At 41.1% G+C, this 12820-nt stretch overlaps 1 protein-coding gene across 1 annotated transcript in view; it reads left to right on the forward strand.

Moving 5' to 3' along the window:
• The window catches only part of Vwa3b (von Willebrand factor A domain containing 3B), a 202780-nt gene that overhangs the window by 114241 nt on the left and 75719 nt on the right, over positions 1-12820 (forward strand). Inside the window, exons 15-17 of the mRNA XM_004669758.2 lie at positions 7284-7414; positions 9950-10107; positions 12360-12476. Of these exons, the coding sequence (XP_004669815.2) occupies positions 7284-7414; positions 9950-10107; positions 12360-12476 (406 nt within the window). The remainder of the gene's footprint in view (positions 1-7283; positions 7415-9949; positions 10108-12359; positions 12477-12820) is intronic.

Here is a 12820-nt window from a genome sequence, read left to right on the forward strand (position 1 = left end):
TAGAGCAACTGGACATCCATAGGCAAGTGTGGTGGTTTGATTCAGGTGTCCCCCATAAACTTATGTATTCTGAATGCTAGTCTCTCTGGCTGATGGCAATTGGAAATTAATGACTCCTAGAGGCAGAGTAATGTTGGGGGAAGGCTTATGGGTTTTATAGCTGGTTTCCCCTTGGCAGTGTTTGGCACATTTTCCTGTTCCTGTTGTACACCTAATATGGGCCAGGGGGTGATGTCCACCCTCTGCTCATGCCATCGTTTTCTCCTGACATCGTGGAGTTTCCCCTCGAGACTGTAAGCCAAAACAAACCTTCCACAAGCTGCTCTTAGTTGGGTGATTTCTACCAGCAATGTAAACCTGATGGTAATAGCAAATAATGAACCCCAACCTAACGCTTAGTGCAAATATTAGTACAAAATGTGTCATGGGCTTTATCTAAAATGTGAAAGTAAAAAACTTCTAGGAAGGAAGCTAGGTGTGATGATGCATACCTTTTTTCCCAGCACTCTGGGAGGTAGAAGTAGGAGGATCCCTTTTAGTTTGAGGCCAACCTGGGACTACAGAGTGCCAGATCAGCCTAGACTACAGTGAGATCCCATTTTGAAAAAAGAAAACAAAAAAAACATAACAAACTTCCAAGAAAGGAGCTGAGCCTTGTGGCATAGGCCAGTAATCCCAGTTACTTGAGATTACAAATACAAGGCCTGCCTGGGCTACAGTGAGCTCAGGGTAGCCTAGGCAACTTCATAAGACCTGTCTCCAAATAAAAAGTAAAGTGAGGGCTGGGGATGTAGGCTTATGGTAGAATACTTGCCTAGCAAATGCAAGGCCCCAGAGTCAATGCCCAGTGCTGCAGAAACAAAACAAACAAACAACATCCAGTTGGAAAATGGAACAAACACATGATGGCATTGCATTGAGGAGGATATACAGATGTCAAGTAAGCACATGGGAAGAAATTTAACATTATCCACCATAGAGCAGAGCAAGCCAAACTGCCATGAGCTAAACGGTGATTAACTGCAGTGCAGGCAGGATGAGGAGAAACTGGATTGTGAAGGGGAGTGTAAAAGGCAGTCACTCTGGAAAGCAGATGGGCAGTTTCCATGAAAACAAAGCATTTAGGGCTGGAGAGATTGCCTAGTGGTCATATCACTTCCCTACAAAGCCTAAGGACCAAGGTTCAATTCCCCAGTACCCATCTAAGCCAGATGCACAAGGTGACACATGTGTCTGGAATTGGTTTGCAGTGGCTGGAGGCCCTGGGATGCCCACTCTCTCTATCTGCCTGCCTGCCTCTCTCTCTCTCTCTCTTACTAAATACATAAAATATTTTTTTAAAGATTTTTTAAAGTCATTTAATTATTGTTGATCTGGTATTTGAGTTACTGGGTATCTATTTTAGAGAATGACAATTTACATTCACATGAGATGTAAGTTGTTTCTAGAGCATAGTGGTTATCATGTTTGCCTCACACATAAGATGTAAGTAGCCTCTTTTCTATTAAATAAATTAAATTCATAGCTAAAATGTTTTCATAAAGGAGCATGTAAGAAGACAATAATACCAGCTCTGGGCTAGGGATGCAGCTCAGTGGTAGAGCACTTGCAAAGTGTGCAAGAATCTGAGTCTGGTCCTCTGCATTGAAAATGTGACAGGGTGCTTGGGGTTCAATAAAGTCCTTGAATCCCAAGCCCTAGATTCATTTCTAATTTTAATCAAAGAATTGAATAAAAAAATGCTGAGAAGAATAATTATTAAATAATTATATTTATTGAAAGAAGTACAGAGCCAAGGAAATGCACCCATGTGGCAAGAGATACCATGTGAAAGGCCTGGGAAAACCATGGAAAAAAAGAGAGAAAAAGGCAAGTTCAAAAAGCTCCTGCCATGTGGGGAGCTAGAGGGGTTAAGGAGCCCATGTGGAGAGTAAGGGCTAGGGGGCCTTCCCCTCAGCTCAAGCTGGCTGATCCTGGGCCAAGCCAGCCCAGGCTGAACATTCCCAATAGGTCAGAGAGTGTGCCCTCCCCTTATAAAGATATTTATAGCCTTGGGGCTGGAGAGATGGCTTAGCAGTTAAGTGCTTGCCTGTGAAGGCTAAGGACCCCGGATTGAGGCTCAATTCCCCAGGACCCACGTTAGCCAGATGCACAAGGGGGCACATGCATCTGGAGTTCGTTTGCAGTGGCTGGAAGCCCTGGCGCATCCATTCTCTCTCTCTCTCTCTCTCTCTCTCTCTCTCTCTCTCTCTCTCTGTGCCTCTTTCTCTCTCTGTCTGTTGCTCTCAAATAAATAAATAAAAATGAACAAAATTTAAAAAAAAAAGATATTTATTGCCTTATAGTGGCAGGATGTCTTCCAGCTCAGGTCTACCAGAAGGACAGCTGGTTGGTTAGGGCTAAAGAAGACGCTAGCACTGACAACAAGTTCCACAGGCTGAACTTGATCAACCACAATGTTTAAATCCTATGAGAAAGACCTCCCTCCCAGGAGGGGTCCTGGTTGTTTGTGAAAAAACAGGTCTAGGGAACTAGGCAAGAGATAATGTCTAGCAAGTGCAGACTTTTCTGCCTTTTTTATTTTTAAGGGCCCAGTCACCCTAACTGCCTACTCGCTCTCAAAAACAATCTACATAAACTCTTCTAGAACTGTGAAAGGATAGGTACTTCTTAACTCCTCAACTGTGCTAACACTAACCGGATGCCCCATCTTCACAGAGTCATTATAAAAAAATTAGTTTGGGACAGAAGAGATGGCTTAGCAGTTAAGGCGCTTGGCTGAGAAATCTAAGCACCCAGGTTCAATTCCTCAGTACCCATGTAAAGGCAGATGCACAAGGTGGCTCATATACCCGTAGTTCATTTACAATGGCTAAAGGCCCTGGCATGTCCGTTCTCTTTATCTGCTTCTCTCTCTCTCTCTTAAATAAATGAATAAATAAAATATTTAAAAAATTAGTTTGTAGGCATTCCTCATACATAAAGGTGCAAAACTTTTTAAACAAAATTTAATAAAAATTAACCATATATAAGAAGTCCCAACATGTCATGGGTTTATTCCAAAATGCAGGACTATTTTAAAATATTAAAATCAATACATACCTCACTATTCTTTATAAATACCCTTGTAATCATCATATTTTGAACAAGAAAACATTTTTTTTTTGTAGAATTCAACAAATACTTCTAATTTAAGTCCTTTTCAAGGTTTGAGTAGATAGAATGGACTTCCCCTGGTAGATGGTATTTGTGAAAACCTGTAGCTAGCATCATACTCTAATGGTAGAAGATTATTGGCTTTCTTCCTCATATCAGGAAAATTACGAGGATGTCTGTTTCACTGCTCTTGTTCAACACTGTAATGCAGGTTCTAGTTAGCACAACAAAAACACAAAGGAAAAAGGTATTCTGAATGGAACAAAAAGAAGTAAAATTATATGGTCGTCTATGCAGAAAATCCAAGGGATGATACAGAGAAGCTACTGGAATTGATAATTGAAGTTAGGAGGGCTGTTAGTTACAAAAGTAAATATACAAAATGAATTGAAATTCTGAATAAAAGTATTAACAATAGCCAGGTGTGGTGGCACACACCTTTAATCACAGCACTAGAAACGCAGAGGTAGAAGGATCACCGTGAGTTCGAGACCACCCTGAAACTACACGGTGAATTCCAATTCAGCCTGGGCTAGAGTGAGACCCTACCTCAAAACAACAACAACAACAAAACCCAAAAAAGTATTAACAATAGCATCAAAATAAAAACTGTTGGGATGTATTTGCCAAATACGTGAAGACTTTTATATGGAAAACATAAGACACTACTGAGAAATATAACTTATTTGTGGGTCAAACTACCCATTCTCTCCCAGTGGAGCTGTTCATTCTGCATAATCCCCTTCAAAATTCCAGCAGGAGGGCTGGAGAGATGGCTGAGCGGTTAAGTGCTTGCCTATGAAGCCTAAGGACCCCGGTTCAAGGCTCAATTCCCCAGGACCCACATTAGCCAAATGCACAAGGGGGCGCACGCGTCTGGAGTTCGTTTGCAGTGGCTAGAAGCCCTGGTGTGCCCATTCTCTCTCTCTCTCCCTCTGCCTCTTTCTCTCTCTGTCACTCTCAAATAAAAAAAGAAAAAAAATGTTACTTTAAAAAAATTCCAGCAGGATTTTTATAAGAACAAAATGGATCCTATGGAAATGCAAAGTATTTAGCATAGTCAAAATGACTTTGAAAAAGACCTTGCTATGTAACCCATGCTGGCCTTGAACTTTTGATCCTCCTGCCTCAGCCTCCTGAGCTCTAAGATTATAGGCAATTACCACCATGTTCATCTAAACAAAGATGTTTTAATTTTTTTTATTTTTTTTTTAAATTTTTTAATTTTTTTAAATTTTTTATTTATTTATTTGAGAGCGACAGACACAGAGAGAAAGACAGAGGGAGAGAGAGAGAGAATGGGCGCGCCAGGGCTTCCAGCCTCTGCAAACGAACTCCAGACGCGTGCGCCCCCTTGTGCATCTGGCTAACGTGGGACCTGGGGAACCGAGCCTCGAACCGGGGTCCTTAGGCTTCACAGGCAAGCGCTTAACCTCTAGGCCATCTCTCCAGCCCATAAACAAAGATGTTTTTAGATAATATATCAAAAATATATTCTAGGGGATGGAAGATGGCTTTGTGAATGATGCACTTACCGCTCTAGCCAGTTTACTGGAGGTCAGTCCCTGGATATCACAGTAAGGTTGGAAGTCCTGATGGGCCTCTGTAATCCCAGCATACTGACAGTGAGATGGGAGGCAGAGAGAATCTTATGGAGTCTTGTGAAAGAAAACAAAGATAACAGCAGAATGACCATACAGAGAAAGAAATCCTGTCTCAAAACGAGGTGGAAAGACCTGGATGACCTAAAACAAGTCCTAAGACCCCCACAAGTACGTGCTCGGTTCCACACAACCACACATGAACCTGCTCACCGTACCACATACACATATACCCCAATAAAAGGAAAGACAGATAAAATTAACAATCCATAGAAGAATAACTTAGAGCCAATTAAAAATAAATGCTTCTTTTAAAAGATAATGCTATAATAATGAAAAACCATAAAATGAGAGAAATGTTTTCAAATTCTGTATCTTATAAAAGACTGATATATAAAATGTACAAAGATGTCTCAAAACTCAATAATAATGAAGGTCAAAATGTGGGTAAAAGATTTAAACAGACACCTTGGCATAGAAAATAATACACATTGTGGTTCACACCTGTAATTCCTGAATCTGAGAGGCAGATACAGAGATCATGAGTTCAAGGCCAGCCTGGGGTACATAATATGACCCTGTCGCAAAACAAAATCCTGAGCAAGAAGAGCATGTACATGACGAACATGAAAAGATGCTCAACATGGCCAGCCATGGAGTGCACGCACTGAGGCCAGGGCTAAATGCCAGAGCGGCTCTTAGGTGAGTGCTAGAGTGGCTGAATTCCAGTGACTGACTGCACTAAGGGTTTGCAAAGACATAGTAGAGCTGGAACTTCCACACATTACTTGTGACAATGTAGACTGCTACAACCATGTTGGAAAACAATTTCTCCAAAACTCTGACATCATATGGGATCCAATTATACCACTCCTTATTTTTAACCAAGATAAATGGAAGCATACAGTGATTTATACACAACATTCATAGCTTTACTTATAATAAATACAAACCTGGAAATAGGTCAACTAGCCCTCAAGAAGTGAATGAATACATTTTGATATTTATTATACAATAGAATACTATTCACCAATGAAATGGACTGTCGATTCACACTACAGCATGAGCATATTTCAAAATAATTTTTGTGTGTGCGTAGAGGCATGTGGTGTGTTATGTGGTAGATGCTCACGTGTGTGCTGATGCATGCTCTACACACATGCATGCAGTGGACAGAGGGAAACTACCAGGGTCCTTCTCTCTCACTCCATGGTATACTTCCCTGAGATGAAGTCTCCCTCAGCCTAAAGCTGTGTTTTCTCCAGCAAGCTCCAGCAACTCTCCTGTCTTCACCCCTGGGCACTGGGGTTACAGACATGCATGACCACACCCAGCTTTGTACACAGGTTCTGGGGGATTCAACCTTGAGCAGTCTCAGACCCTCATGCTTAAGTGGTAAGCACTATTAACTGCTGAGCCATCTCCCCATCTCTCCAAATAATTTTATAAGCAAAGGAAACCCTCTACCTCTTTCTCTCTCTGTCACTCTCAAATAAGTAAAAATAAACATAAATTTGGTGCTGGAGAGATGGCTTAGTGGTTAAGCGCTTGCCTATGAAGCCTAAGGACCCTGGTTTGAGGCTCGATTCCCCAGGACCCATGTTAGCCAGATGCACAAGAGGGCACATGCATCTGGAGTTCGTTTGCAGTGGCTGGAGACTCTGGCATGCCCATTTTCTCTCTGTCTCTCTCTGCCTCTTTTTCTCTCTGTCTATCACTCTCAAATAAGCAAATAAACAAAACTTAAACATAAGTGAAGGAAACCATAAGAGAAAAGAGTATTTAGTGTGTGGTTTCATGTAGAGAAAATTCAAACATGTTTAGAGGCAGGGGACTGATGAGTAGTGCCTTGGGAAGATCGGGGAGAAGAGATGCAGTAAGGAGGCCAGATTTACAGTGGCAGCTAGAGGAACCTTTGGGAGGTGATAAATATACTTGCTACCTTTGTCATAATGGTGTTAAAACAGTTCAAGTGGTAACCTTTATATATGTTCCATTTATTACACATGAATCATATGTCCATAATGTTGATTACAAATGGAATTGTAAAAGAAATGCATGAGAGGCAGGAGAGATGGCTCAGTGGTTAAAAGAGTTTACTTGCAAAGCCTGCTTGCCCAGATTTGATTCCCCAGTACTCATGTAAAGCCAGATGCACGAGGTAGCACATACATATGCAGTTTGTTTGCAGCAGCAAGAGGCTCTGGTACCCCTATTTTCTCTTCCTTTCTCTCTCTTTCCTTATAAATTAAAAAAAATAAATTTAGCTAGGTGTGGTAGCACATGCCTTTAATCCCAGCATTCTGGAGGCTGAGGTAGGAGGATTGCTATGAGTTCAAGGCCACCCTGAAACTACAAAGTGAATTCCAGGTCAGTCTGGGCTAGATTAAGACCCTACCTTGAAAAACCAAATATGAGTATATATTTAATCACAAATGAATCGCATGAGTCTTCTTGTCCTGGTGCAATGTGTGAAGTCTGAGCTCTTGTCCAAGCTCACCCTGTTTCCAATTCTCGTTGCAGCAGAATGAAGATCTGAGTCTTTTGGTTGAGGAAATGCAGCAGGGATGCAGTGACCTGGAGAAGATGCAAACCCTTTACTCTGAGTCCTTGATCATGGACTGGTGGTACAACAGAGACAAGGAAGGAGACAGCAAGTGAGCTTACCCCACATGCTCTCCATTCATCTCCTTGACACGCCCCTTTCAGAAAGGCCTGGAGAGATCTAATGGATCATGTAGTATGATCATGTGAGGATTGTTCTTAAGGAAAGAGAATCATTTAGTCATGCCTTAAGGAGCCTCTTTATATTCTTTACTCAGTTTGGTCTGGCCCCCAGCCAAAGTGGTGACAGGGCAGTAAGGAGGGGTGGAGGAGACAACTCAGGAATCAGAGGGCCCCGAGGTCTGGCCTTCATCCTTAATGACCTTGGCAGATACCTTACTTTCCCTCTACCCCTCTCCAGTGCTGGGGTCTGTTTCCTCATTTTTAAGTGGTAGCTGTGGTAGTAGGGTTGGAAATAGATAATTTCTCAAATCTATCTCCAATCTGTGCTGTTTTTCATTAGTAGTTCAAACAAAAACCAAAACTGCTCCCAACACTCAGGAACTGTGTCATCTCATTAAAATGATTGAAGGTTGTTTGTAGATACTCAAGTGTCCCCGTGTACCTTGCCAGGAGGAGGATGTCATTTTAATTAAAAGACCGATAGCAAAACAGGAAGACTGAAAATACATGCATTAATTTGAGTTTCTTGTTCATCAAAACTCAGGTTTTTTTATTAGCAAATTAAGCATTAATATGGGCTGGGGTGCATGGTCATATAATTAGAAAGATGAGGTAAATTTTTTTAAAAATGTTTTTAAATGGTATAGTTCTTTATTTGAGGGAGGGTAGATAGAATGGCGAGAGCCTCTAGCCACTAAAATGAACCCCAGATGCATGCAGCACCCTGTGCATCAGGCTTATGTGAGTAGTGGAGAGTTGAACCTGGGTCCTTAGGCTACTTAGTTAGGCAAGTGCCTTAACTGCTAAGCAATCTCTCCAGCCCACAAGGTAAGTTTTATAATGGGACTCCTTACATTGAAATTTTGCAGTGTATTTATTTATAATTTGGAAAAGCATTACATGTCTTTTTAACTTCGTAAATTTAAACAAAAAACTAAAATCAAATGGATAAGCAGCATTTAAATATAATCTACCTTCTCTGTGCTCTTATAAGGCCAGTATCTTAACTTCTTCCCCTTGTTAAAACAAACTTAAAGTCTCAAACAAACAAACAAAAAAGGTGTGGCCTGGAAGTTGGATTGGTCAATTAACTCTTGTTTATTTGTGCAGTGAATATAGTCTTGTTTTTGCATTTTATTTTATATTGTTGTGGGTTTAAAGGACCAGATTCTGGACTCAAACCATGCTAATGTTAGGTGATTTGGGGCGTGTTATTTAGTTTTGCTCAGCCTTCATTTTCTCATCTACAATGTGGGAATAATGGCAGTGACAAGGTCTTGAGTGGCATCAATGAGGGTGTTGCTGGCATAAAAAGAGCCCTGACCATGCAGAGAGGCATCAGTGCTGCATTCTATGGCTGTCATGGACTCTATATACTTCCTTTTAAAAACTTTAGGAAAAGTTATTTATCCCAGTTAGCAACATACTGCCTTTTGTAGTTTTACATTTGGTGAAAAAAGTTCACAGCCTCCAAATCTTTTTGGAAACATTTACTGAGAGCAAAGCATGGCCCCAGGAGAACTGGGGTGCACAGATGAACGGAAGCACCGTCCTTTCTGCCGTGGGATGTGCAGAGTGGACAAGGAGCACACAGGGTATGGAGCATGGGTGGGCTCATGGAGGCTCCTCCTGGCCTCATCTCCTCTCCTGCTGGCAGGGAAGTCTAAGGCAGGAGGGTCCCTTCTCTAGCTCTGTAAGAGCTTGCTGACTGACACTTGGTTAGAGAAAGGAGGTTCTGTAATGCCTGCATATTACAACTAGTGTTCCCATCAGTCCACCCAGCAGCTCCATGTCATAGGTGTGCAGGTGACACTTCCTGTGGCATACACAATGAGGGGGGACTGAATGGCATCAGTAAGGTCACATATCCAGAAAGGAGTAGATCTGTGATGGGAGCCACATCCTCTGACTCCAGGACTAGGCCCCCTGACCATTCTTCTACGTCCATGAGCCCAGCCCACATCAATGCTTAATTTGCTATTATAATTGACTTTTGATGAAAAAGAAACTTACTAATACATGTATTTTCTTTTCTTTATATCTCTCCCTTCTTTCCTCCCTTGCCACCTCATTCTTTCTTTCTTTCCTTTTCTTTTTCTCTTTCTCTTTCTTTCTTTTTGAGACAGGCTCTCATTCTAACCCAGGCTGTCTGGAATTCACTCTGTAGCTCAGACTGTCCTCCGACTCACAGTGATCCTCTTACCTCAGCACCTGAGTACTGGGATTATAGGTATGTGCCCAGCCTCATGCATGTATTTTAATCTTTCCATTTTTGCATTTTGCTGTCATTCTTTTCATTAAGAAGGCATCCTCCTGTAAGGCAGGCTGGGAATGCTCCTGATGTTTGTACAGGTCAGCATGAATGTGTTAATCTGCCTCTTCCTTCTTAATGGAAATTTTCTTTTATCCCCTTTCCCCTTTTTTTTTTTTTTTGTCTACTGTTTTATAAATTTAAATCAAAACAGGCATCAGAAGGAAATCTTCTCTCTGGGTTCAACTCCAGGAAACTGTGCAAAGCCTCAATGTGATGCTGAATTGATGGTCACCTCCTCCCTAAATATGTTGAAAGTATCATCGGACCTTTTGGGTGAAAAGCTTCCAAAAAAGAAAGTCCTCCATGCAGGTATCCATGCATGAAATGGCTTGACTCTTCACTGGTGATCCTTCAGTGACAGAGATTAAACCCAAACCCTGTAGTGTTTATTTTATAACCTTAAACCTTTATGGTTTTGTTTGTTGTTTTTTGTAGGGCTGAAAATAAAACCTAGGACCTTGCTAATGCTAGGCAAGCCCTCCACCTCTGAGCCACCTTACCCTCTTTTTTAAATTGACTTTTATATTAGAATTATTGTACATACACATGATATCATAGAAATACCATGTAACCTTCACCAACAGTAACATCTAACGAAATAATCATTATAATACCAAAACTAAGATGGTGCCATTGATGCAATACCACAAGTAGATAGTGGCGCTGATGGATTTCCAGAGTAAGTAGTGGTGTTGATGAACTCCAGAGGTTTATTCAGATGATCCCTGTCTTACTTTTGCTCATTTGTATATATGTATGCCCACCTCTCTGTATGTCAGTTTGTATAGTTGGATCACATGTACATGTACAGGTAGGTGCATAATGTCACCACCACACTCACAATACAGAAGAATTCTATCACCACAAGGGTCCACCAGGTTGTCCTTTTGTTACCACACCCACCTCTCTTGCAATGCCTTTCTCTAGCCTTAGGAATCACTAACTTCTCTATCTCTAAGATATTGCATCTCAAAAATATTATGTAAATGGAATCACTGTATATAACCTTTTGAGACTGGCTTTTCTTTTATTCATTGTAATTTTATGGAAGTTCATCCAAGTTTATTGTATGTGTCAATAGTTCACTCATGTTTGTTGAGTGGTCATGAGTGGTATCTAGCAGTTGAGCCCCAAAAAACCTTTGTTAGAGCTGCTATTTGATATTTATTTTAAATTTCTTAATCTTTTGTTACTTTCATCATTTCACTTAGATTTGGGATCCTAGATATTGATAGACAGCCATCTGCTAAATTTTTATTTTATCTCTATAACCCACTGCCAGATAAATGTTTTTATTCAGTGTTTACAGGACTTGGGATGAGTCTAATTTTTATGTTTGGGAACTTTGGAAACTAAATTTCATTTTCATTTTGCTGCAACTGAGCATCTGGTTGTTTCTGAGTGATGTGTTTGGTCAAGGTAGCTGGCCAGTGTGGCCAGAGCAACAGCTCAGTCCTCTTACATGGTTCATTGATTTCATGCTCATAGGCATGGCTCCCAATAAAATTTGTATTTCTTAACTCCTGACTACAGAATCATCCAAGATAGGACACTTCCTCTTGTTGCTCAAGAAAGCAATGATTATCATATAACTCACTCCCTTCTCCATTCATGAAGACCACTGGCATTGCTATTCTAGTTTTTATTTTTTTTAAAGACCATGTAGAGATTCCTAGCTAGTCATCACTTCTATTATCTAACTTCTTGTAGGAGAGCATGAGGCTGTTGTTGAGAGCAAGGGCACAGTTCTTTCATGAGTGTTTACATAAAAGCCAAGGTGCTTGTGTCTCTAATTTGTCAAGAACACAGAACAAATTTGCAGTCAGTGTTTTGTTTACGTTATAACATGGAAAGTAATCAATATGTCTTGTCACAGACTCATTATCCTGTAGCATGTTCAGATTAAAAGTCCATATTTGATAAATGTCTACTTTCTAGTTGAAAGGACCAACAAATGGTAGGAAAGACTCTAAGTAGAGGCTTGGACAACTATGGTGAACAGAATTTGTGAACATAGACATTCTGCCTTACATCCTGTAGCACTCATGATTATATTGTGTTGACTTAAAGACAAAGTTATCTAGGTGGGTTCATGATAATCATAAATCATAAAATCAATTAGACACAGGAGCTTTCTTCAGCTGGTGGCAGAAGAAGGAACCAGGGAGATCTGAACATGAGAGAATTCAATGCACCACTGCTGTCTTGAAGATAGTGAAGCATATTGAAAGCTATGCAATAAGTACTTAAGGAGGTGAGAATGGTCCTTGGCCTAGAGTCCCTAGGGAAACAGGGACCTCGGTCCTACAACCACAAAGAACTGAATTCTGCCTCCCCCTCTTCGCACCTGAATGAGCTTGAAAGGAGATTTCTTTTGAATATGGGAACAGCTTAAGTTCAGCTAAAGGAAGTAAGCCATTATGGAAGCATTCAGTTGTGGTAGACTGTCCTGTGAGGGATGGAAAACCAAGGTCTCAATCTTCTTGTGACAAAATAGGTGCATTTTTAAGCTTTTCCTTCTTCCCCTAAGTCCTTTACCCCCTTTCCCATGATATCAACAGAACCTACCAAAACCAGCCTACTCAGAAGGCAGATGTCCACTCTCAAGAGACCAGGCTGCAGTGAACAGGACAGCCTCTCCAACTCCAGCAGCTGGACCACTGCTCCTAGTAACAAAGGCAAGCCTAAGAGGGTCCCTACCCTAAGAAGCCATACTCAGCTTCCTTTTGTCCTTTGCACATTGTGTCTATTCCTGAAAGAACTGGGTGGGATATGTTTCAGGGGCGCACATTACATTTAAGTTGTGCCCAACTTTAGAGATTCCCTTGTAAGTCTCTTCTCTCACTTTAGTGCATTGGATGTTTTGGGGCTACATTTGTGCTGCTGGTGTTTGAGTGGCTCATATAACCACATGCCAGAGGTAATGCTTACTTGCCACCACTCTGGGCTTAGAAATGTACATATTTTAGTCAGGTGCAGTAGCACACCTTTAATCCCATCACTCTGAAGGCAGAGTGAGTTC

Source organism: Jaculus jaculus, chromosome 4 (genome assembly GCF_020740685.1).
Source record: "Jaculus jaculus isolate mJacJac1 chromosome 4, mJacJac1.mat.Y.cur, whole genome shotgun sequence".
NCBI lineage: Eukaryota > Metazoa > Chordata > Mammalia > Rodentia > Dipodidae > Jaculus > Jaculus jaculus.